Below are 25,755 nucleotides of genomic sequence, written 5' to 3'. Positions count from 1 at the left end.
AGAGGCTTAATTTTCTGCACAGCTTAAAAGGTTGGTCAGCCCTGTCGAGCCACGATTCCGGCAAGTAAAAGTAAGATACATACGAACAAACAGCTGACGATTCATCGCAGCCGTTAAAATTGGGGTTTGTTGTCTTCCTCAATAACACGACCTCCTCTTTCGTGCGTGACGAGAAATTTGTCCGCAATGGCTACAATCAACCCTGCCAGCGCCACGTCGGCCACCATCAGCCAGCTGTTAGTAAAGCTGAGCGACTCGGACCCCGACTATCGCTTCATGGCGCTGAACGATCTGCTATCAGTCCTGGTTAGCGGCCGGCCAGAGATTCTGCAAAACGACTACAACACGGCCGCACGGACAGCGGACCATCTGGTCCGGGCCCTGGACGACCAGAACGGCGAGGTACAGAACCTGGCGATTAAATGGTATGGCAACGATAGTGTGCAAAGTCTATACAGCATAATATTGACGGACGCTGACTGCCATGTTTCTCCAGCCTCGGAGGTCTTGTGCACAGACTGCCATCGCCAAATATCGGGCCGCTCATCGAAAAGCTGTCGACGCTGAAGCTGAGAAACTCGGTGGACACGGCGGTGCAATCGCTGGCACTCATTACGGTGATCGCAGCACTACCTAGCCCGACACCGGGCGACCCGCCGTCCAAGGACACGGTGGAGGCATACAGCAGCATCAGCCGGATGCTCATCCCACGGCTCATCGGCCGTCCGGTATCGTCGGTGAAGCCGACAAACGCCAAGAACCTGCGCCACGCGTCTCGTATCGAGGACATGCTGGAGGTCAATAGCAGCATCGACATGACGGCTGAGGCGGTGGACGTGCTGATCGAGGTGGTGCGGTCTTTTGGGATCCTGCTGCAGCCCGTGGAGGTGGAGGCGCTGCTGGACGTGGTGGTGGCGGTGCTGCACGACAGCCGGGCGAGCTCGGTGACGAAGAAGCGGGCGGTGGTGGCGGTGGTGATCCTGGCGGTGTACCTCCCGGACGAGGCGCTGTCGGGCTTTATCACGCAGACAGCAGACGTGCTGAACAGCGAGACGGTGTCGCCGGCGACCCAACGGCTGTACATTTCGATTTTGGGCTCGATGGCGAGATCGATGGCGGTGCGGTTCCGCAGCTACATCAGCATTGTTGTGCCGTACACGTTGCAAGCGCTGGACCAGGAGCAGCTGGACGCGCAGCTGGAGAAGATCGGAGAGGGCGACGACTCGGGCGACTTTAACGACGTGCGAGAGTCGGCGCTAGTGGCGCTTGAGGCGTTTCTGGCGTCGTGCCCGAAGCAGATGCGTGCGTTCACGACGGAGACAATGGGAGCGTGTCTGCGCTATCTCAAGTATGACCCAAATTACGTGGGTAACTCGGACGACTCGGACGACAACATGGACGAGGGCGACTCGGAGAACGGCTCGGACGACGAGTTTGGCGACGACGATGAGTTTGAAGCAGACGCCGGGTTCGACGACGACGACGACGCCAGCTGGAAGGTGCGGCGGTGTGCGGCGAAGGCGCTACACACGCTGATCTCGACACGGAGCAGCGGCGACCTACTGGAGAACGGATTGTTGTACCGGGTGGCGGCGCCGGCGCTGATCCGGCGGATCCAGGAGCGGGAGGAGAACGTGCGGCTAGAGGTGATTGCGGCGTTGTCGGTACTGGTGCGCAAGACGGGCGAGGGGATGATCCCCGAGTTTTCTCTGGACGGCAGCGACGGACAGGATGAGATGGCGCAGCTGCCGCAGAGCCGCAAGCGGCGGAGACAAAGCAGCTCGGTGGGCGGCAGGGCGTTGGGAGGGAGCGGCAGGGGCGAGGGCGAGGTGTCGTCGCCGACGCTGGAGCGGGCAACGATTCCGGCGACTGGGCCGCGTGCCGACCTAGCGGAGAAGACGCCATCGATTGTGGCTGCGTGCACGAAGCTGCTCAAGGGCAAGCAGATACCGACGAAGCAGGCTGTGATCAACCTGCTAAACGACATTGTGACGGTACAGCGTGGAGGGCTGTCGGAGTACCTGGAGCAGATCCTGGAGCCGGTGATCGAGGCGGTCAAGCCGGCGACGGCAGCGGGTACGTCGGGTTCGCTATCGGTGGGCGGCGGCGGTGGTGGTGGTGGTGGTGGTGGCGGCGGTGGCAACGCGTCGGCGACTCCGGCGACGCTGCGGGTGGCGTCGCTGCGGTTGATGGGCCACATTGTGAGCATGCACGTGTCGGTGACGCTGCAGCCGTACCTAAGCCGGATTGTGGACGGGCTGCTGGCAGTAGTGCACGACCGGTTTTACAAGATCTCGGCAGAGGCGGTGGGAGCAAGCGAAGAGGTGGTGCGGGCGATCACGCCGCCTCGGGCGCGAGCATCGGTGGCGTCCAAGTTCAAGCCGGAGCTACAGAAACTATACGGTGTGTTGATGGACCGGACGACCGGGTCGGACGTGGATGCGGAGGTGCGGCAGAAGGCGATCCACGCACTGGGCACACTCCTGTCCCACACGGGGTCGGCTGAGGGAGCCGGGCTGGTGTCGATTGAGAAGCGGGCGGCAGCTCTAGAGGCGCTGCTGGAGCGGCTGCGCAACGAGACGTCACGGCTGGCAGCGGTGCGGGCAATCGACACGGTGGCAGCATCCGACCCAGGCTCGGGCTTAGGATCACGCTTCGAGGCCGGCTGGGTGCGGCAGGTAGCGTTGGAACTGGCAGCACAGCTGCGCAAAGCCAACCGGTCGCTGCGCGGGTCGAGCATCCAGGCACTGCGCCACCTGGTGCAGAGCCCAGATGCACAGGGGCAGTTGGACGTGGCGACAGTGGAAGCGTTGGTAGCAGCGCTGCAGCCGGTAATCACAGACAGCGACCCACACCTGCTGAGCCCGGCGCTGCGGATCTTGGCAGTGCTGGCACAGGAGCAGGCGCAGCTAGCGGTGACCAAGGAGATGATCGGATCGCTGTGTCGGCTGCTGCAGAGCAGCGTGGCGGCGACGGTGTTGGAGCCACTGCTGCAGCTGGTGACGGTGGTTGGACGTAGCGGACAGGGACAGCCGCTGATGGCCGGACTGCTGCAGGACGTGGGGATCGCGGGCGACCCGGCAGTGGTGGGCAAGGTGGTGGGTAACCTGCTGGTGGCAAGCGGCAGTTCTGCTGGCGTGACGATCGACAGCTTCATCAAGGAGACGCAGACGTCCAGAGCAGACCCGTTGCGGGCGAGCCTGGCGCTGGCCGTGCTGGGCGAGGCAGGCCTGCGACTGGGCCGGCTGGGAGCGACATCGCCGATCGAACCGACGCTGTTCCTGGAGCAGTTTGCGAGCGAGTCAGACCAGGTGTCAGTGTCAGCAGCAGTGGCTATGGGCCGAGCGGCAGCCGGCAACGTGGGGCTCTACGTGCCGGTGATACTGCGGGAGATGGCGAGCGGCAGTAGCACGCAGTACCTGGCGTTGCAGTCGGTCAAGGAGACGCTGCAGCAGGTGGCTGTGGACCGGACGGACATCAACGCATACACGGCAGCGATCTGGGCACAGCTGCTGCAGGCGGCCGGGACGGAGAACAACAAGGCGGTGTGCGCCGAGTGTTTGGGCCGGCTGGCGATTATCGCGCCAGCGACGTTTGTGCCGCGTTTGCACGAGCTGCTGCAGGACCAGGGCCAGCAGGCGTCGCGGGCCATCGCGGTGCAGGCGCTGCGCTACACGCTGCCCGAGTCGGGTGAGGCCTTTGACGCAGTGCTGGGCGAACACCTGGGGGCGATGCTGAAGACGGCCCTCAGCGACGGCGACATGGAGATCCGGCGGCTGGCGATGACAGCGCTCAACTCGGCGGCCCACAACAAGCCGGAGCTAATCCTGGGACAGCTGGGCGAGCTGCTGCCGTATATCATGGACGAGTCGCGGGCGAAGCCGGAGCTGGTGCGCGAAGTGCAGATGGGCCCGTTCAAGCACCTGGTGGACGATGGGCTGGAGGTGCGCAAGGGTGCGTACGAAACGCTGTATGCGCTGATCGAGACGGCGTTTTCGCGCATCAGCCTGATCAGTCTGTTTGAACGCGTGATCGACGGCCTGGCCGACGACCACGACATCCGTGCCATGTGCAACCTGATGCTCTCACGGCTGGCCTATGTGGCCCCGGCCGAGACGGCGCGCCAGCTGCCCAGCATTGCCGACAAGTATCGCGTCATCCTCTCGACCAAGCTCAAGGACAACGCCGTCAAGCAGGAGCACGAGAAGCAAGAGGACGCTAACAAGAGCGTGTTGCGTGCCACGCTGTTGCTGGCCGACCGCCTGCGGGCCCTTACTGGCGAGGGCTCCAGTGGATCGACCAATCCCGGTGGTACCTCTGTTTCGGGCACTTCTGGCCTCGGCCCCAACAACAAGTGGTCCCAGTACTGGGACTGGGTCAACAAGACGTTTGACGCCCAGCTGCGCGTGCTCCGCGACGAGAACCGCGAGCTCGGCACGTCGCTGACCGCCTTTTAGGAACGGCTATCCGCCATCTCCGTCTCGCAGGAACCGCCTCCCCGCCAGCTGACGAAGGTGAGGCGCAAGAGCCGCTACGAGGTCATCAATGAGGACGACGGCAGGGTTCGTTTTTATAGCAAGTGACCGACGCCGTCCAGTATACGCTACGCGGCAGGAAAACATCGTATAGCGCTCAAGAAAATAACCTTTTTATATGCCAAACGCCCCTGAGCATGTAACCTGCAGGTCCCAAGTCCCAAGGTGCCAAGAACCTCCAACGTATAAAAAATATCCATCTGTCTGGCGAGATGGCCACAAGAACAGAAACGGGTATCTGGCGCGTCCACGCAGAGTAAAATCATAAAGCATGAGCAGAAACGTGAGGGGGGAAGGAAAGCGGAGAAAGATGAGTAAGAGAATGAAACAGAAAAAGGCCTATCTTGTAGTCCTAGACTCCGAGCCTGCGGTAAGCCAAAGCAGCCGCCGGCCTGACCATGACGGTTGGTGTTGTGGTTTTTGCGTCAGCTGTGGCTGCTGTGGCTGCTGTGGCTTCTGTGACTGTGCTTGGCGGCATCGCCTCGGCCGCCTCCCCGCTCTCGGCCGCGTGCTCCTTCAGCACGACCCGCACGCCCTCGTAGTGCTCAATCTCCTGCATCAGGTCCTGGTCTGTCGCAAAGTACACCCGCCGCAGGCTCGCGACGATCAGCTCCAGCGTCACGACGGCTGCCAGTGCTTCCAGCACCGTCAGCCACCAGATGGCCGTCCGGCCAAAATTGTGCAGAAACGTCCCCCGCACAAGATACGGTCCATTGCTCTTGCCGTAGACCAGCGACAGGAGGATGCTCCAGAGAAACCACCCGGTCACCGAGATGAACAGGCCCGCAGCCGTCACGATGGTTTGGCTGTGCAACTCCAGGACCCTGATTTGTCAGCAAAAGAAAAGAAGAAAGAGGGAAAGAGAACAGGAAGATTGAACTCACAGCATCTTGATATTGATAAATACCACACACACAGTAAAGGCCAGGCTGCCCATGGCATACAGGGACGTGTCGCTCGTAAAGAGCGCGCTGCTGTAGGTGCCGTAGATAAAGTAAAAGATGATGCAGGCTTCGCACACGGCCATGATCATCCAGCCGACGTACTTGCGAAAGCAGAAGCCCTGGTTCTGCTGTCCAAAGGCGTACAGCTCCGGCATCGCCAGCAGCGTCTCTGCGTGCAGGTCGCGTTCAAATATGCCCAGCAAGATGACCGGCAGCGACGTGAAGAGCGTGTTGAAGACGGTCAGGCTGGTCGACTCGTACAGCGACGTCCCGGTGTAGCCGTTGTACTTTTGATAAAGCGACTGCACCAGGTAGAAGAGCATCTCCTTCCAAAAGGTCCCGAGAATGTAACGACCCGTCCGGATGTAGTTCCACCGGCCGTGCACCAGCAGCAGCCGCTGCAGGAACTGAAACTGTGCAATCGAGTAGTCCGCGATGCGTGCCGCCTGCAGACCCTCGCGCCCGGAGATGCCGATGCCGACGTGCGACGCCTGGATCATGGCAATGTCGTTTGCCCCGTCGCCAATCGCCAGCGTCATCGACTGCGGCACCCGCTCGCGGATGCACTTGACCAGCGTCGCCTTCTGCGACGGCGACGCCCGACAGCAGATGACCGAGTCGACCCGAGCTACCAAGTCGAAGAACAGAATCCTCATCTCCTCCTGCGCCTCCACAAGACTCAATGTCTGCCCGTCGATCACCACCACCGAGTGCGGGATCATGCCGCGACCCACGTCCACCAGCGTCGATGCGATTCGCTCCTGTAGCCCGGCCTCGTCGGCCGATCCGTCCAGCACATACACCTCCGAGAACGGCTTGCAGATCCGCGCCGCGTGCGCAATGTTGATGGCCGTCTCGCGCTTGTCGCCCGTCAGCATCCAGATTTTCATGTTCGCCCGCCGCATCTTGTCAATCGTCTCCGGCACGCCTTGCTGCAGCTTGTCCTCGATCGCCGTCGCCCCGGCCAGGTCGAAGCTCTGCTCCAGCAGGTCAGCCGCCGCCTCGACCCGTTCTTGCCGGTTCACTAGGCTGGTTGCCGCGTCCTGATAGAGCGCTCTCCACTGGTCGTAGTCGTCTTCTTCCACGTAGCGGTACGCAAACAGCAGCGTCCGCAGGCCCTCCGACGCAAAATCGTCAATGTGCTGGAAGCATCGCTCAAACACCGCGCCCTCGTCAACCGCCAGCACCTCATCCACGAGCCCACCGTACGCGTCGTCATACAGGCTCTCGGCAGCTCCGGCCGCTGCTGCGGCAAGAACGTCGTCACGTGACCGACGCCGATGCTGGGCCACCATCGAGCTGCTCTTGGCCAGTCCGCCGGTCTCGATGTCTCGGTAGCCGGCCGGCTGTCCGTCCAGGTCCATGTCCTCCATCTCGCGCCGCGTCAGCCACTCGTCCATGTCGCCCGAGAACACTCCCGATCGCCGGTACGCCGCAATGTCCGCTGACCTCTTCGCCGACCCGATCCGCGCGATTCCCCGCAGACTGCCGCCGATCGTGCTGATCGTACCGGCTCGTGCAAGGCTAGCGCTCGTTCGCGGCGTTCCCGCCGCGCCGTGCACCCCGATGATGCTGGCCGTCGTGCTCTTCCGCCGCATCGCGCGCTCCTGCTCCACGCTCTTGCGCTTGCTCGCCCGCCGCTCCACCGCGGACGCCTTCTGGATGGCCATCTGGTTGAGCTTGAGCCGCGGTAGAATCACGCTGTCGGCGCCCTTGCAGAACAGGCAGATTCTCCCGTCCGGCATGCGGATCACGATCGACATGCGCTTACGCTTGCTGCTAAACTCCACCACGTCCAGCACCTCGTACGTCTCTGTCGTCAGCGTCCCGTCGAGCTGCTGGAACTGCAGCCTGATCGCCTGCGCCGGCCGGTCGATGAGCAGATAACCGAGATCGCGCGCAGCCTGCACCAGGGCCAACTCGTCCGGCGACGCCGCCTGGAACTCGATCCGCCCGTCGTCCATCGTCTCGGGCAGACACGTGTGGCACAGCGCAATGCACAGGATAAAGTGCCGAGCTTTTCGCGAGAACGCCGTGTGCGGCCGGTGCCGGATGTACTGGATCAGGTCTTCGGTCTTCAGCTCCGGCTGTGCTCGCCTTGGCCGCGCGCTGGACCGCCACTGCGACGTCGACATCGATCGCTTGGGCACAGCCTCGTCTTCTTCCAGCAGCGGCGCATCGGCCGGCTTTTGCGGCGTCCGAGGACGTCCGCCGTCTGACGACGCCTGCCGGTCTACAGGCAGCCCGAGAGTCGCCCGCTGCTCTGTGCTGTCGCCAGGGTCCGTGTCCTGCGCCTTGCCCTTCCGCTTCCTCTCCTTCTCCTCCGCATCGCGCGCAATGTCCATGTCGTGCAGCCAGGCTGTGCCGGCTACGCTGATCTTGCGGAAACGCATCTTGTTCTCCGTCAGCGTCCCCGTCTTGTCCGAGAAGATGTAGTTGACCTGCCCGAGGTTTTCCAGGATCGTCGTCGTGTTCGCAACCATGGGCGTGTCCGTGTCCGGGTCGTACATCTCAATGTCCTGCATCAGCAGCAGCTGGCCCACCTTGATGATTTCCAGGCTGACGTACAGCGACAGCGGGATCAGCGTGTTGAACATGATCACAAATGCAAACAATATCTGGCCAAGCGGAATGTCGTCGTCGTCCAGATACCAGGCATGACGGCCGTGGTGTGGCACCCAGATCCCGTTACCAATGGTACAGCCGATGGCCAAGAGAATAACAAAGATGACGAGCATGAACACGATCCGGTTGACCACAGACTGCATGGCCGGCGCCTTGGCTCGCTTGTTGCGGTGCGTGTTCATGCGGATCTTGCACTCCTCGCCCGTGTTAACCACCACGCCAATGACCTCGGCCGTGTTGCGCACAATCGAGCCGCGGAAGACGATCTGGTTAAGCGTCAGTGGCATCGTCCGCCCGTTGGCCACCACACGACCCTCGTAGTTGTACAAGTCAAGGTTGGGATCCTCCGAAACAATTTCCGCACTGCAGGCCTCTATGCCGGCCAGCGAGTCGCACTGCTCAAAGAGCAGCGGACATGCCTGTTTGGTCTTCAGGTTCGTCTCGCCATCCAACGCCATGGTCTCGATGTAGGCAATGCCATTTGGACCGGTCGCGTGGAGGACCACCACGTCGGCAGGAATGCTGTCGTCCCGCCGGAGACGCACAATGTCGCCGACCCGCAGGTCCTGCCATTCCACCGCAGCCCACGGCATTCTCTCTCGGCCCATACTCGTCCAGGTCTCGCTCGGGTTTAGGCCCCAACCCTCACCTTCAGCCTCGAACATGTCCCCGGCCGACGGAACGTTCTGCAGCTCCGTCATTCCCTCGTCGCCCATCCCGTCGTCGTATGGGAGGTGGCTCGCTTTCCGCCTCTTGCTCCACTGGGCAAGCGATGACTTCTGCTCGCCGGCTTTTCTCTGCAGCCACGACCGATCGCCATGCTTCCGCCCCTTGGACGACACCGTTCCACCCGGGTCAAGCACCCAGGCAGTGCTGCGGTTCTCCACCCGGTCGAGACGGTACCGACGGTAGTCATCGTAGCCTTCCTTGCCCATGCTGATGCAGACAAACACAAGCAGCGGAATGATGGTCGTATATGTTCCCGTCGTGCTCAGGCCCGGGATCATCTGGAGAATGCTGATGATGAGAAAGTAAAAATTGGCAAGCTTTGCAAACTGGAAGACAAGCTGCTTCGGCAGAAAGTCCCACACGGTATACCGACTGGGCCGAATAAAGTTGGAGATATAGGGCCGGCCGGTGCGCTCATCGAGCAGGGGTGAGACTCGGACAAGACCGGGCTGAACCGATATGTGGCGACCGTCAACAGAAGGCAGCAGTGGCTTCTGGCGCATTAGGCCCTCGACGATGTACTTTTGGTACAGAGCAGCTGAGTGCGTCTTCAAACGACCGTAGGGTCCGGTGGTCCAGCGGCGCTGTCGTTTTCGCTGGCGGCTGAGCCAGTCTCGATAATGGGCGAGCGTCTCGCTGGTGTCGGCCATGTGAGCGGAGGCTGAAGCGGCGATACCAGAGAGTTTTACCGGTTTATCGAACCGGTCGGCATCGTCGTAGGAAAGCCTGACATCGGGGCGCGTCGTCGACAGCGAGATTGGCGGATCGGCAAAGCTCACACCACTTCGGTGGGAGAGCCGATTGAGCTGTTTCTGGTGAACAGCATCATCGCCCATTCTTGACCGTCGTCTCGGTGGAATCGCAGATGACCCTACAGAAGAAGATGCCTGCTCATTGCCCCCGAAAGCCGGGGACCTTGCACGATCGGCCACCGGCTGTCGTCCTCCTCTTCCTCGACCAGTCCCTCCCCAGGACGCTCGCCCTCCTCGCTCCACTCTTTCCGCATCCGCTTCCGGGGGGCCTTCCGTGCGCGAGCTGATGGTGTAAAGCTGTGTGCTGAACCGTGATGTGGATTGAAAGTTGTGAGTCGGCGAGACAGGTGTTGCCGACAACGACGACGTGTATCGTGGAGGGGGGCCATGTTCTTGCGGCAGCTGCGACGTCTGTAGCGACGGAACCTGCGGCCGTCCATGCCCCGAGTTTTGCTGGCTCGACACGGACTCTCGAAGAATGTCCTCGGAAAATCGGACACGCGCGTCGATGATGTCGTCGGCGTCGCTCCGGCCGCCAGTCATGACTATGGCCAATTTCGTTCAGTCAGGCAGACAAAAGAACGATTCGGTTCCCTCGGTACAATCGCCGACAAAAACCAAAACGAAAGACAAACAGTCTCTTGCGGACAACGGGCGACAATCCCGGAGGTTCAGTATAGTGACAGGAGTCAGACTGCAAAAATAAAGGTAAATATTGAAAGCCGGAAGAGACAGAGACTGTATCTTAACTCGTCGCCTGTTGGGGAAAATAACACTGACAGGTTGACAAAACAGTGGGTCGGCCTTCTGTCGGGGTTTTGCTCAAATGCCAGCGCTGTCAGGTGTTTTCCTAGCAGCACTTAATGCCTCATGATTTCGCCTCTCTGCCAAAGTCTTTCTATTGTGCCAGACTTTGGCTCCTGTTCATAGGCCACCTTGCTCTTTGTTATTTTGGCCGTCTTTTCCGAACCAAGCTCGTATTGACTTACATCTAACGGCAGCAGACCACCTTTTTCACGTGTTCAAAACGGCCGCGTCACAGATACGAGATATATTTACCGCCAGAAAACTTTGCGCAAAGGCTGAGTAGTGCTTGGCCTATGTAGCCAAGCGTATCGGATTAAGGGATCAACAGGGCGAAGTTGCATGACGTGGCTGGGGTCAATTTCGTAGTTCAAGAACGAAGACTGTACATAGCACCGTGACCTGCTGCTATGTTTTTACTATATATTTGCCGCCACTAGCCAACTCGTTCAAAGTCGTAAGGCCGTCAGAAATTAAAGCAGTCCGTAAGATAGCATCTTACTCCGTACTCCGTACAGGAAAGCGCAATGTATTTTCAGATATCTTACGGAGTACGGAGTATATCGTACATACATAGTAGTCTGATGACAGCCATGAAAGATCGATGGCGGTTAACGGAGTCGTACTCCGTACTTTCCTGCCTACTCCACCCGTGGTGGCAGGCTAGGTTTTGGTGGGGCTTTGCAACTCTTCCGTATCTACGGAGTACTCCGTATCCTACTCCGTACATAGCGGAACTCCTAATACCAGATGACATCACAGGGCTTCAGCAACAATCGTTTTTTTCACGAAGTATTGTATCCAACCCGGCGTGCCGAAACAGTTTGGGTGCCCGCACAACAGCTTGATTTTGTTGGGCATTGAGCGAGAGCTTTCTTTGCACAGGTGCGACTCTGACGTTACCATCGTGGCGCAGCACTGCAACGCCTACCCTGTTTTGGAATGAGGGGAGGAATGGAGAAGTCTGCGTTTAAAGGAAGGCCACCAACTTACGCAATCAAATGGCCTATATGGGAGTACTCCGTACCCGTACATGTGAACTTCCCGTCATTCGATACCCCCGGCTTATAAACTGGAGCTCCCTTGCGCATGGCATCCACAGTCTGCCCTACAATAAATATATCGTCAAGTTCTAAGACTCATCCATTACTCCGTACTCTTTACTTTAATAGCTCTGCTTGATCGTGCACTTCAGGAGCGAACTCAATTGTATTTTCCAGTATTAGATCCCAGCCGTCACCTCGTTATAAATATTGAAACGAAATCAAGCAGAAACAGTCTACTCCACTTCAAGGACGCCGTTTCTCTCCAGGCCATTCCACGTTTCCTTTCTTCTTGAAGATGGAACCCAAAAAGTGTATCAAGGTATCCCGGAACCAATCCGACCCTCTTCTCTCCGTCCTCGAGTAGACAACCCACTGAACAATTTCTGTCCGACATTAAACGAGGAAATTCAAGGCCACCTGGGCGCTTTCCAGCATCCACATCTTCGCCACAAAACAAAACTAAAACGAGGTTCCCATAGCCCCCGATATCTTTCCGAACAGGGGACTATAAGGGCATTACGTGTTTTGTTTTGTTTCCACCTAAGGTCCGAAACGGCAGCCCTTGAATACACGAAACAGCCAGAAAATGCGAAGTTGGGCCGATAATAATAACGCGAGCAGAAACAAATGGAGACAGCGACAAATAATAAGCAACACAAATCAAGATGAAACAGGGCAGAGGAGAATATGCACGATCGCTGTGCCAGACACGCATGATCGAGATCCGAATGTAGGTTATCGTCATGCAGATTCGTGGCCGACAAAAGAAAATGAGGAAGCCAAATCGTATTAATAAGAAGATGAACGACTGGTTCGCGAAGGAAGATAATGCAGAAGTGACCAATCGAAATTATAACAAAACCGTATAGGAGATTTGCACAGGAGAAGCAGAACGAGCAAACTCGTTCCAGGTATATATGAGAACGCAGCCAAAAACGCCAACAGCAAAATGACGCAACCTGCGGGTATATGGACTCGGACAAACCAGACAACGCGACACAAATGAAAGGTCTCCCACGAAGCGCCTCCACCAATTTTCTCAGGCCACAGAATGCGACATGCTGTCAGGAGACAGGCTGGCTGCATCGACACCGTCAAACTGAACCAGCTGGTGCATGGCAAGCTCGGCCTGACTTTGCTCCGTGTAGGATGATGGCGACTGTTGGTGCAGAGGCAGATTTATGGTGTGCTTCGAGTACATCTCGTTCAGGCTGGTCCCGTCGTCGGATATGGCCGAGGAGCCGCCATGCATCGGGTATATGTCAGCAGATGCGCTGCGCTCCATCATAGACATTGGTGGCGACTGGTCCACGATTGACGGACCAGAACGGCCGTCAAACGACAAAGGAGAGACAGACTGCGGCGGCACCATGTTTTGCGGATCCACCATAGGCGACAGAAAAGCCGTGCCATAAGGATTGTTGTAGCTTGATGCCGACATGGTCGCAGACTCCGGCACCTGAGAAGCAAAATAGTTGGGGCTTGAGTAGTCAGACGGAGATGGCGCTGTAGTTGCCGACATTGGGTATTGCCGCATGTCCAGACCAAAGCCAGCCTGTGTGTCGATCCGTAGATTCGGGCCAACGGGACTGAGCGCATTGGGCTGCTGGGGGATCGGTGCGTAGATGTTCGGGTTGTGCGGGTGTGGCTGCGTCTCGCCGGGGTGCTGAATGTAAAAAGACGGCATCGGTGTCTGCAACATCGAGAAATCCACCGCCATGGGCACAGACCGACTGCGCTGCCGCTTGTGCCCTGGGCCAGAGTGCATGCTTTGGTTTACACCGGCCACGCCCCATTGCGTCTCTTGGAACAGCCCAACGTGCGGTTGGAGAAAGTTTGGTTGCGACGACGGACGCCCGGTGGGTGAGACCGGGGCCGACACGGACAAATTGTGGATGGAGTCCATGTGGATGGGCGCCGCCATATGACCATTTGAGCCCGTTGCTGCTGCCACAGCAGCTGCGGCAGCCACGGCCATATTGTGTGGGTTGTGAGGGCTATGGCGGGTCATGAACGACTCCAGAGATATGAGCTTCGCCAGTTGGCCACTCAGAACTTTCGGGTTGCCGCCAAGATGATGAACAAGACACTGCGAGGCCTGCTGGTTCTCGGTGAAGTCACCAACCATGAAGAATCCATTCGTGCTAGGAGAGGAGTCCATGAAGAAGTTGGGTGGCTGGTTGAGCTCAATAACAATGCCACCGGCCTTGTTCAAATCGTCTTCGTTGTTGTCGAGGAAAATATTTTTGATGTAGGAGAATGGATATTCGATCTTGTATCCTGCGTTCTCATTGTTGATGTAGTACGTCATTGTGCACTTATCCGGAGAGTAAAACACGATGAGGTCCATCGTGTTTTGGCCGACACGCATCCACTTTCCAATACTCAGGGACCGGCACGTAAGATGATGTATCACTGAAAAGTTAGTCAAGAGGATCGTAAGTCGAAAGCCGACAACAAATTGATACTCACAAACTTTGCCCTGGTTTGTCTGTTCACCGCCAAGAAGCATGCCAGGACCATAGCCCAACAAGCCGGTGCGCCCGTAGAAAGCACCGCCGAGGCCCTTTCCAGTCTCAGCCGCCTGCATAGCGAGATAAGCCCTCATTGACTCGGGTATCATATCGATGTCCTCGCCGGTTTCGAGGCTCTTCTTCGCCAGAAGCTTGATCTTTGCACGTCTATAACATGAGCGGTTAGTTCAATTTTAGCCAATGTTTACCAGACTGCGGCTATCAAGGGGATAGACATACCGATTTTGGAACCAGATCTGAACAGACCTTTCGGTCATGTTGATCTGGTCGGCTATCAAGAGCCGTGTCTCGGCATTTGGCGTTGGGTTCTTATTGAACTCCATCTCGAGCGTAGTAAGCTGGTCCTGTGTCGCCCTCTGCCGCTTCTGATTCTTCTGCTGCTGAGTCAAAGTGCTCTTACGCGTAGGACGTTTCGATGCGGACGAGTGGGTGCTTGTAGTCGGGGTGGACGGTGACGGGGTTTGGGCGAGACTCTTTGTCTGAATGCTCGGCGTGGGTGTGCCCATGCCCGAGGAAGACTGGGTGGGCGTGCCGATGTGCATGTTCATATGTCCACTTGCAGATTGCTGTGGGCCAGAAAGCGGCACGGACATCATCATGACCGATCCCGGATGGGTCGGCATTTCTGTCTTCACCTCAGTCGCCATTCCGGGGGACAAGGTGAAAAATATATTTGGCGACGGTGTGTAGCTGTGGTGCGGTGGCGATGAATATATTCAGACCGTAAGTCGACTACGCCTGACAGCGCCGTTGACGGGGTCAGATAGGAGGTAGGTTAGGGGCGTTCGGGAAGGGCCGGTATCGAGCGAACGACTTGTAGACAGATGAGAGTGACGATGACGAAGCTTGGCTACTGTAGGTCGTACAAAGAATGAAAAGCGATAATGATAAGTGAAGGAGTGTGGTGCTCGCCCGAATCGGACGGCGGTTGAAATAATGTTGAGATCTGCTTTGGTGAAGCGTCGGAGCAGGGTTGTGCTCGTAATAATGATTCACAAAAACGATGTGGAAAAAATATGGCTCAAGCAGAAAGAATGTAAGGCCCCTAAATGAGTGAGGGTGGCCACAGATTAGAGTGTAAGACGAAATTTTACAAACAAGTGAATGACTATGGTGAGAACAGAAAAGAGCGAAAGAAGGTGCGAAAGAAGAGGGGGCAAAGAGGAGGGAAAAGATATCTCGAAGAATACAACGACCGCGGAGGATGTAGAAGGGAAGAAGGAAGAAAAGCGAAAAAGGGAAGAGAAGGGGGGGGCAAAGAAGGAAACGTGAGCAGGCGAAGAGAGGGATGGGATCCTCTTGCTTGGGGGGGTGGACCTGATGGGGGGGGGGGGTGTTAGAGCGAGAGACGGAAAGGGGGAAAAGGGAAAAGACGGAGAAGGTGGGTCGAGAGGTGCAGTTCCCAGAACAGCGACTCCACTCGGGCCACAGAGCACAGAACGGAGGACATTGCGGCCAGCAGCACTATCGTTTGCAGCGTGCATATACAGGGCCGTGCAGCGCATCGACCAAGAGAAGGGTCTCAACACACGTATTAAACTACGTCGTACGCAGCATCTTACTCGTACATAGGTAGATGTCGTGCTGGATACGCTTGCACTTTCTATTACGTGTGCATGCGCCAATTTGGGTAGATGCCATTCATGTAAGAAATAGAGTAGAAAAAGCCCCGTTCCGGATTGGAGTTGTGGCTGGAGCGAAAGTCATGGCAAAAGGCATGCTCCCTTTCTTGCCCCGGTCGAATAATTGCTCCGTATTCTGCTACTTGGATCATAAACGAGTTACAGAAACGACCTGCGAGCTACGGAGTAGAGGTGCGGAACTTTTGCCATGGCTATTTCTTCCCCTTGTAAGTTTTGTGCTAGTCGTGGCAACTTACTCCGTACTCCGTACTATGCATATAGTACCCATTGCTGAAAGCTGTAGTTAAAAATATCACGACCAACGCCAGTGACTGGTGCAGGACACCGCGCCGTCGACTTTACTGGTGGGACTGTTGGAGCCAGTCAGACGGTGGCGATTCCACGAGTCTCCCGACCTGCCTCCCCCGGCTTGTGCTGCAGGATGGTGCAGAAATGCACAAAATGGTGCAGAAGGGCAGCAGGTTTGTTGGTTTGTCTCAAGTGCTCTACATAGTTAGATACCTGCATTCCATAGTTCTTTGGCTGGTGGCTGACCGGTAGCCGTATCTCACTCTTCAGGATGCTCTGCAAGATATCAGATACCTTACATACATAGCAGACAACGTCAACTAGCCTGATAGACACTTGCGCAACGGTCTAGGACCACAGCTGCCGACTACTATGTAAGATACTCTGTAGGTACCGTCAGATGCTTTTTGAAGGGGCTTCTGTTGCGCGCGGTGTGGGTGTGTCTCCTGGGAGTTTTTTTTTCTTTTTTTTTTCTGTGAGGGGGGCTGGTCATTCCCTACCACAAAACCTGCCCTTACGGAGTATCTTACAAGAAACCTGGCACCGTCTGGTTGGCGAAACGGCTGGTTATCGTGTGGTCGGCGTGCCACACCCCCTTCTGGCAAACAGAAGAGTGATGGCGCTCTCACCAATCGGAAGTCCTATCGGACGTCTGCACGCTAATCAATGAAACTCGGTCGGCTCAGCAGCACAGGGACAACGAGCGATAAAGAATAGCTATAAAAAATAACGAAAAACACAAAACACAAAACACAAAACACAAAACACAAAACGGTACAAAAAGGCAGCAACCTCGAAAATACGCAAACGCAACAGGCATATTATTTCTGCCTAGTAAGATACGACGTACGGAATACAGACGACAAGGCAAGCAAACACCGTTCGACCAGGCTACGGAGTACTTACTCCCTTCTTGGGTACTCGTCATGCACAGCGTCAGGAAAAGACGCGTCAGGACAAAGACAATGCCGTGTCGGACACAGACAAGGGGGGCGTGGGTGTCGTTTCCCGTGCGGGCGACGTCTTCTGATCCCTCGTCTGATCCCACAACAGACGCTGAGAGCATTTTGTCCAGTTCCGCATAACCATGTCTTTGCCTGGCCCGGCTGGAACCACAGAAAAAGGCGGTTTCTGCAAGGTACGAACCCGCTAAAGCGAGCCACCTAACGCCTTTACCCCTGGGCCCCTTTCCAACCTAGTCCTTTTACAGAACTAGTGTTCTTTAGGTGGCCCGCAACCCCTGCACTAGTTGAACTCAGGTCACGCCGTCCAGAGCAGCTGTCGAACAAGCTTGGTGTGCGTGCAGCTCGTACTCGTAACAAGTACACCGTACGAGGGATCATACTCGTATACTCGTACAAGTACGTCGTAAGTACGCCTACGATGCTAACTTTCGAAGAAGAAGAAGAAGAAGAAGAATAATAATAATAATAATAATAATATAAAATACCCCAAAGAGTTGCTGAGGCAGTACTCCGTAAGGCCGTGAGATGCCAAGAAGAGAGAAGTTGTCGATCTTTGCTACATAGGTGACTTTTCTTCGATTGGCTGTTTGTGTCGGTGCACCTCAACTCGTCGGCTATTTTGTTTCAAAGACAGATGCTTGTATCACTACTCCGTACGAACGAGTACTCCGTACGGAGTACAGTATACCTCCTCTGTCGGGGATGTAAACTCCGCATAGCACATCATACTATGTAGTACAAACCGCCCAACACTGCCGGGCCGGCTTCTCTCTGCGTAGACGATGGAACAGCCGTCGCGCAGTGAGGCTGATCGATTGTGTCTACTTCGTACTCCGTACGTTACCTGCAACTGCAACATCGCATCTCACACATAGGATCCGTACTCCGGAGAGAGGGCGCAGAGAAGAACAGATACCCAAACCAGGGGCGGGTCTACATACTATACAGTACGTACATAGTAGTACGGAGTAGGCCAATGGTTTTTCTCTGCCGATGCGAGGCGTGTACGGAGTACATACGGGTACGTCGCATGCTGCACGGGCACGAGTTACGGAGTAGTGGTGCTCAAGGTCAGGAACGAGCCAGTAGGGTCCCATCATTCCTGCGGCTTGGCCGGGTTTTTTAGCGGCCAGCTAAAAAAGGGGTATGAGCGTTGGGCATGGTACAGATTAAGGAGCCGAAGACCACGAGCACTCGTATCCTAGGTAGGTTATATCGTACTCCGTAGAACATCTACGAAGTACGGAGTACTCGTAAGATACATACGACGTGCTACTTCGTACTACGCCCGTAGGCTAGATGCGGCTGTCTTTACTCTGTAATTACAAACTACAGCACGAGTATACTTTGTAAGAGGGAGCAAGAGAAAAGGTCTCTCAAATAGGGCCAGACAGGGGAACGCGCTGAGAGGAACCGATGCTGCTTCTCTCGCCAATCTGTCCGTCTGCGTTTGGTAGTCTGTGCAGCCTTCTCGCAGGCTGTGAAGAGGACCCCCCTCCAATCATTAAGGACACACGTCAAAGCGTGCTCCGTGATCACGCTGCCCGCGCACTACCGACGATGGTCGATCACCAAGCTGGTAAACCTTTGCCGCCTATGGAATAGTGCTACGCTCTTCAGCGCCGCGAGAGGAGAAGAAAGGGGAAAAAACAAGACGGAAGAGGTGGGTAGCCAGAAATAAGAAGAGCATCTTAGGCATGGGGCGGGTGAGCACGCTACGTCGTATATCAGCTAAACGGCATCCGAACGCGCGCACGAGCCAGGGAGCAGACAGGCGATGCGATGAAAGTAAGATACGTGCACGTGCAGCGCTACGATACTTGTAGCATACTCCGTATTGAGATACATAATACTATGTATCACATACATACTACATAGTACAAGGACGCTCTGCGCCTTCGGCACTTCGTCTGTTTTCCACGGCGGTGAGCATCGTTTCTGGCTCCCTGTCCGTGACTCCTCCCAAAGCAGCCTTGTTTTGAGGCCTCTTGCGCCTAACCCCTTTTCGGCCTGGCCGACCCGGCCTTGCTTTGTGTCTACGGAGTAGCCGCGGTTGGCTGTACGGAGTATTACATAGTAGCACCGCCACCCCCCAAAGCGAGACCGGATAAAGAGACAATCGTCGGTGGGTTCCTGCAGAAGCGCGTTTCGCCGTCTTTCATGCTGACCAGAGTGCGAGACGCTTACGTGTACGAGTATGCCCACCGCGTTGCAGCCTCGGAACCTGCCTGACACGGTCCTGTGTTCTTGTTCGATCTGAACGAAAGGAAAAGGGAAAAAGAAAAAGAAAAAGAAAAAGAGGGAAAACATAAAAGCCTGCATCGACGCCCGGAAATACGTGTATACGTGATACTTGTAAGTGCTTCGGCTATGAGGAGGACACTGACTAGGCTGTCAGCTTCATCGAACATAAACAACAAGGCTGCATCCTGTCGTCGCCATCGAGAGTCTAGACAGGTCCCGCATGTACTTGCACTTGCAGAATATGCGCACGAGTACTCCGTACTCGTACTCTGTACAAGTGCAAGTACAGACACCCCTTGCTCACAAGCAAGCTATCGTACGACGGACGTAATGCACGTTCGCGCATGTGTCTTACGAGTACTTTGCCTGCGCGCTATGGACATTTACAAGGGAGTACGGAGTACGTAGCAGTCCATAGGCCTCACGCATTCTCCTTAGTGCTGCTCTGCTCCGCTGTCTTGGAGGCACAAGTGGGAAGGAAGGATCCCCCTGCGGACTAACTTGTGTAAACAATTCCTCCCACCTGGCCAAAAACAAGCCGTGATGTCTTGTATCTTACTTACTTTGTACACTACGTCGCATGTGCCGTCTTCTGACGGTGCAGACCGTGACAGCAGTCATATTGCGGGCTGTTCGTCATGGACCATTCAACGAACTGCTCGTGAATTAGCAATATCTGATCTGCCTGCCAAATATGTCAGATCGCATTCTCGTTTGTTCATCGCTTAGAGCCCGGACATCCTAATCTTCAGGAAGCTGCTTGCAGGCAGAATCGGAGGCGGTATTGTGCATGGTTGCCTCGTTCACTGTGTACCGCACTTACCCTGGGTCGAGAGTGGCTCGCAAGCTGCCTTAATCCCGCCTCATGGTTCTAGCTCTGTCTTGTAAAGAAGCTTCATCCGTCCGCTCGCAGGGGAAGGTCTCCTCGTTAAAACAAAAACCCGATTTTCAAAAGCGCATTCAAGCCTTTCTGCCCACAAGCAACAAACCCATTACGTAGTGTACAATCTCGTTGTCTGCTTCGCTTCTTTGGCGTAGTCGCCGCAGATGGCAGGAGAAAGATTGCGACAAGGGTGTATGGTCCATTGTCTCCTGCCAACCGTCAACGAGCACCCATAACCTGTCCGTGCTGGTCCAGACGACTACTCGTATTTCCTCTACACCGCACTGTTTCGGGCCCGTTTTCGTGCGCTTCCCACCACCGAGTGCGGCCTGTCGTCGCGCTCTCGCTTGAGCTTCTCGTCCAGCACGCGAGCTGGGCAGCATGTTAGCAGGACGCATGGGCAAGCCAGGATGGGTGGGAAAACACCACTTACTGAGCACATCGTAGGCAAACTGCGGGAACTCCAGACAAAGCGCCTGGAACTCCTTCTCGGCCTCCGCCCGCAGCGTGTGGCTGCGTGTTGCCCAAAACTTGGCCACCGGGCTGCGCACCGCCTTGTCGTCCGCCGCCGTATACTCGTATACATACCGCGCATAAGCGATCTCGCCCTTGGCCGTGCTGTTGACACAGTGGATCTTGCTCGACGCCAACGCCTGCAACGCCGGCATCTCCAGCCAGCTGGCCAATGTATATACACGCGCGTGCTTGAGCAGCTGCTCGCCCGTCTCGTCCACGTCAGGCAGATCTGGGTCAGTCTCCAGCTGGTGCGCATGTCCGGGCACCTTGCGTGGAAAGTAATCGCTCGTGTAAAGGTATTCGAGGAAGCAGCCGACTGCGTCTACGTTCTGGTCGGCTAGGTCAATGGTGCGCGGCTGTCGGGTTTCAGTGGTCAGCTTGCGCTCGCCCGCGCGCTTAGGACACAGATATACGGCAAGAAAACATAACTCACACTGCCGTCGTCTGTAAAGGCAGCGCACAGTTGCGCAAAATAGGGGCTCTGCACCAGCAGCGCCTGATGCGCCGTCAACGAGGCCCCTTTCTCATCTTCGCCCACGCGCAACGTCACCACTGGGCTCCTCAGATATGTCGTAAAACTCGTGCGCTTCGCCTCCGCCTTCTCTGTCTCCTCGCTACCTTCAACATTTGATGTGCCGACTACCAATGCTGCGCTTTCTGTCGTCCCGCTGTTGTCGTCGCCTGCAGCTATCGCTTCTGGTGTTGCTTCGACAGCAGCTTCGCCCATCTCCACGTCAGCAACATCAGCCGTCTTAATACTTTCGGCCGGGGCCTCTTCTGATGACATCATTGATTTCTGTTTTTGTTGCTAACGCGCTGTCAAAAGAGACGCGAGAATAAGGAAAATGTGACGAGGTTGGAAATTGGATGGACAAACTCCGTACGACGTACGGAGTAATATGGAGTACAAGGTGGATGGGGTATTATTCGCGCCCCTTGTCAGGTACCTTCCTGCGCGTAAAATGTTCGCCACCACCCAAATAGGCGTAAATAAACAAGCAAAAACATACCACTGCGAAAAAGGTACTTCTATTCCTTAATACTTAGTGTGCAGGCTATTCGCATCTATTACAGCCTGCATCTTTACTGGCATTAGCTTTAATTTATGGCGCTAAAAGTCCTTTAACAAAGCCTTCTAAGCCTCTTATACCTACTGGCGTAGCGTATTGTAAGGCACCCTTCTATTGTCTATAATATAAGTATTAATATAATCCTTTAGGCAGTCTTAGCATCTCTTTATAGGGTTTAAATTAAGGCTAAAGGAAGGCTATTAAATTACTAGCATCTTACAATTATATATGTTATATATTGTTGCTCTAGCTGCGTGCTTAGGTGCCTTATCTTGCATATAAAGAATAGAAAGACCTTAAGCCTTTAGGTAACGAATCTAGCTGTTAATAACTAGTAAGATGTTTTCTTAATAGGTCTTAAAGCTTATAAAGCCCTAGCTTTTCTTCTAGAAAACACTAGGGCCTCTCTCTCTATTGCTTAAAAAGCATTCCTAAAAAAGCTATCCTATTAGCTTCCGATTACGCTTAACAAGGCAGGTTTAATTAAGTTCTTTATACGCATAACGTATTATATAGATTTTATAGTGCTTCTAGTTAGTTACCTATATTTTGTCGCTTTAAAGGATTAAATTCTATTATTTAAGTATCTAGTAAAGGTGTTTAGTTACCTACGTTAGTCGCTTTACGCGGTTTAGTTTAAAGATATACAGCTTCTTTATAGCAACGTAATAACAAAAGCCTTTTTGTTTAAGCGCTAACTTAATCGCGTATTGCCCGAATTGTCTATTAAATAATAGTTAAGATAAGTGTACGTACGGCATCCTACGGTTCTCTTTAGTAGCCGTAATAAAAGCAATTAATTCATCTTTGTTTTCGCGATTAATTCGTAGCGCCAGGCCTGGTTTTTTTCGAGGGAGTATTGGTTGAATCGCCCTTTTAATCTGCGGTAAGGAGTAGCTAGTTGTAGCAGCTATTTCGTCTTTACTGTGATGCCAGCGGTGAAAAAGATCGTAGACTTCCTGCCTTTCGGCGCTTTAGTAAGGTGTTTTGGCATGTTTTTAGTGATGTTTTCTGTAGGTGACAATTTAGTCAGATTACAGTGGCATCAAAGTACTGCTATTTCGCCACTAATAAGAGTGGTGAGACTACTTTAAAAAGTGGGGCTATTTTGACTGGCAGTCACCAGTGGCGAATCCGAATAATATCCCATCCACCTCGTATTGTCAAGCATTGGAATCCGCCACACTGTGGCCCTTCCGCCCCACTTGACTGTACGATCCTGTGATTGGTCAGAAGGCACAAAAGCGGGGCACGACACTAGTATTAATACGGACCCCCAGAAGGGTCGCGATGTATCTATTTCTTCCTTAGTACACAACACTCTTTCGCCACACACTAGACCCTATTCAGCCTCCTGCTCCTCACAGTGCATCACGTTATATGACCGCCACGTATAATCTCCACTAACCTTTACAAGTATCAAAGCGTGTCTAGGTTATAAGTGGGCCAGCCATGCGCCAAAGAGGTTACGTCGTAATATTTAAAAATGTCACGTGCCGATCTCTCCTTGTGAACGTTAGATCAAATATGCCCGATTTTCTGCAATCACATTTTAAACATGTGTCTTGCAACTGCTACGCAAACCATTTTGAATTTACTCCGTACCAAGTTCCTTCATTATACGGAGCACACGTAAGAGCTGCTAATAAATGCACGAAATCAGATTTGCTGTCTGCTCTGTTAAGAAGATAACATCCACATGATTACGAGCAGTATTACTGTCACCAGCGCAATGCTGTTGCCAGCGCTGCCACGGAGTAGCACTTTTGCTATGCAACAAAATTATAGTAATAGCCTGAAAGTATTATGAAGTACTCCGTACTCTATACAGAGTATAATTAGCGATAGTACGGAGTACTTAATACGGGTGGTAGAAAAATGCGTTAGCATACGTACCAGTAATATTCATTTAATATATACTGCCCGATGTAAGATAGTTGATCAATCGTACCAATACTCCGTACACATGTAGCAACTCTCTTGATTATGGCAGTAGGCCTCTTACGGAGTACATTCCAGTCGGCCTCCTAGCCAGTCTCCTACGCCAGTCTAAGCCAGCCCTATATAATATAAAACACTAGTTTCTATAAATTCATAGTGAAGCAGGACTATACAGATTTACTTCGATGGGAGTTCTTACGGCGATGCATCTACGTAACTTGTTCTGGCGATACCAACGGTGGAATACTAAAATCGCCGTGTAAATCAGAGTGGCGGTCAGACGACAGAATATATATAACAGCAACTTGACAGGGAGGTAGGATACCGTGGATGAAGAACACGACCGCAAGTTCTTAGTTGGACGACGTGATTGCGTCTTCTTAAGCTCGTAGATAGCAAAGCCCAAAGATTATCACAGATTAGTAAGGAAATAGCTGAAGAATCTTGAAGATTAAATAAGACGTCACCCAAGTATATTTTCACTCCAGACTAAACAATCCTATTATCATTATACTTACACTGTATAAGCAAGCCCCCAAGACGGGATACCGCTAACATGCCCCTGCATGTCGCTCGCGAATTCAACGTTCAGCTCAGCCTTTTTAGCTCTTTGGGCCCGCTTTTCTCTTTTCAAATGGCCGTTGGCTAACTTAGATGCAGGCTCTGGTTGGTGGCTGATGTTTTAAGCTAGCTGCCCAGACTTGTAAACGAGCTATGCGATATGACACGCTGGGGACATCACCCGCGCCCTTTTGCCCAAGCTCGTCCTTTCTTACCTGCCAAGACGACCTGTTCAAAGTCCAGCACCTTGCGGAGTAGGCGGTGGTGGGCTAAATTTCACCCTGAGACACATGATCACGGAGTACTACTGAAAACCCAATGCGGCCAATGGCGTCAGATGCTTATTTCGCGAGGCACAATCTCCCAAAGCACGGACCGGTAGAGTCAGCCTCCAGTTTGTAGAATATATGGGCCTCGCAAGGCAAACTCGATCTCTGGAATACAACGAAAGCTTGACAAATATGGCACTTGCAGGCTACTCACTATTCGCTGCGGGATAATACCTGGCCCGACACCGACATAACCTCCATTACGTACCATCTATCCGTCTTCTTGGAAGCATAAATAGATCTGGTATCTCTTTTTCATCTGTTGGCTTCCCCCGTTTTCTTTTCCCAACCCAGCAACCTCTCGTCAATCATTAAGTTCCTAGTATCTTAATGTTTTTCTACACCTTCTTCTCTCTCTAGTCGCCTTAAAAACCCCAATTCTGTTCACCCGGAACATTTTCAAAATGTCTAGCGGCCCCGTTAACGACAAGGACGTCGAGGAGTGGAAAGCCCGAATTAACAATATTCTGGCGAAGCCTACCGATCACATCAACCAACGCTCTCCCGATGACTCGCAGCCTTGGTATACATCCTTCTTCGATTGCTGCAGCCCCATCGACCTTTGCTTGACTTCCTGGTGTCTTCCTTGTGTCACTTTCGGCAAGACGCACCACCGCCTCCGCAAGGATGTCAAGCTTGAGGGATATGAGCCCATCAACACGTCGGTAAGTAAATCAAACGATGCCTAACACACACTTAAGTAGAAGCACATATTCTAAGAATCATTACAGTGTCTGTTCATGTGTGGTGCCGGATGTATTGGTCTACACTGGATTCCTCTGTCTATGCAACGTGCCGATATTCGCGAGAAATACAATCTTCAGGGTAACTGCATTGTCGACATTGCCGCAGCGTGCTGCTGCGGTCTCTGCGACCTTGTACAGCAGGAAAAGGAAGTTTCCCGCCGCGGAAATCTTCAGCAGGATGCTGTAAAGCAGCAGTACCAGTCTAACAACGAGATGGCTTACCCGGGCGCCGCTGCGCCTAAGTAAAATTGTCATCACAGGCCGAGGGTTTTGGGGTGGTGACTTTCGAATTTCTATGCTTGTCCTCAGGTCCTTAACCGTTAGACGGATGGGTCTGCCAAATTTTGTCGAAGTAACAAACATACTATAATGCTCAAGTGCGCCCTATCATAGAAACCGCCAATACTAAGCCGCTGGTTAAAGTTCATAAGCGCTTACCGAATCCATACCGTGGCTACATAGTTGTGTCACCAGTGTTCTAATTTAACTCACTTTGGGCCGGCATAGTCAAGAAATGGCCTCGTTATCTACTTTCGTATTTACAGACATAGAACTAGATAATATGATAGCAGACTAAACACACACACCCCCGAATATACA

General features: G+C 54.2%; 5 protein-coding genes across 5 annotated transcripts; 2 read left to right on the top strand and 3 right to left on the bottom strand.

The window, feature by feature from the left end:
- Window positions 1-186: 186 nt before the first annotated feature.
- On the top strand, window positions 187-4,457 carry CMQ_7514 (cullin-binding protein; the record flags this gene model as incomplete). Its single annotated transcript, XM_014314519.1, has 3 exons — window positions 187-425; window positions 497-1,348; window positions 1,493-4,457. 3 exons carry the CDS (start codon window positions 187-189, stop codon window positions 4,455-4,457), a joined length of 4,056 nt encoding a protein of 1,351 aa, XP_014169994.1.
- A 430-nt stretch (window positions 4,458-4,887) lies between these two features.
- On the bottom strand, window positions 4,888-10,128 carry CMQ_7378 (p-type ATPase; the record flags this gene model as incomplete). Its single annotated transcript, XM_014314383.1, has 2 exons — window positions 4,888-5,359; window positions 5,420-10,128. 2 exons carry the CDS (start codon window positions 10,126-10,128, stop codon window positions 4,888-4,890), a joined length of 5,181 nt encoding a protein of 1,726 aa, XP_014169858.1.
- Window positions 10,129-12,474: 2,346 nt separating this feature from the next.
- Window positions 12,475-14,517, bottom strand: CMQ_7465 (homeobox transcription factor; the record flags this gene model as incomplete). Its single annotated transcript, XM_014314470.1, has 3 exons — window positions 12,475-13,850; window positions 13,908-14,116; window positions 14,189-14,517. 3 exons carry the CDS (start codon window positions 14,515-14,517, stop codon window positions 12,475-12,477), a joined length of 1,914 nt encoding a protein of 637 aa, XP_014169945.1.
- A 5,749-nt stretch (window positions 14,518-20,266) lies between these two features.
- CMQ_7577 (uncharacterized protein) lies at window positions 20,267-21,298 on the bottom strand (the record flags this gene model as incomplete). Its single annotated transcript, XM_014314582.1, has 3 exons — window positions 20,267-20,364; window positions 20,426-20,864; window positions 20,942-21,298. The coding sequence occupies 3 exons, from the start codon at window positions 21,296-21,298 to the stop codon at window positions 20,267-20,269; spliced, it is 894 nt and encodes a 297-aa protein (XP_014170057.1).
- Window positions 21,299-24,813: 3,515 nt separating this feature from the next.
- CMQ_7263 (duf614 domain containing protein) lies at window positions 24,814-25,401 on the top strand (the record flags this gene model as incomplete). The annotated part of the gene is made up of 2 exons (XM_014314268.1): window positions 24,814-25,074; window positions 25,141-25,401. The coding sequence occupies 2 exons, from the start codon at window positions 24,814-24,816 to the stop codon at window positions 25,399-25,401; spliced, it is 522 nt and encodes a 173-aa protein (XP_014169743.1).
- Window positions 25,402-25,755: the final 354 nt, after the last annotated feature.

This window comes from Grosmannia clavigera (genome assembly GCF_000143105.1).
Source record: "Grosmannia clavigera kw1407 unplaced genomic scaffold GCSC_173, whole genome shotgun sequence".
NCBI lineage: Eukaryota > Fungi > Ascomycota > Sordariomycetes > Ophiostomatales > Ophiostomataceae > Leptographium > Leptographium clavigerum.
This window is presented reverse-complemented; position numbering and strand designations above follow the sequence as displayed.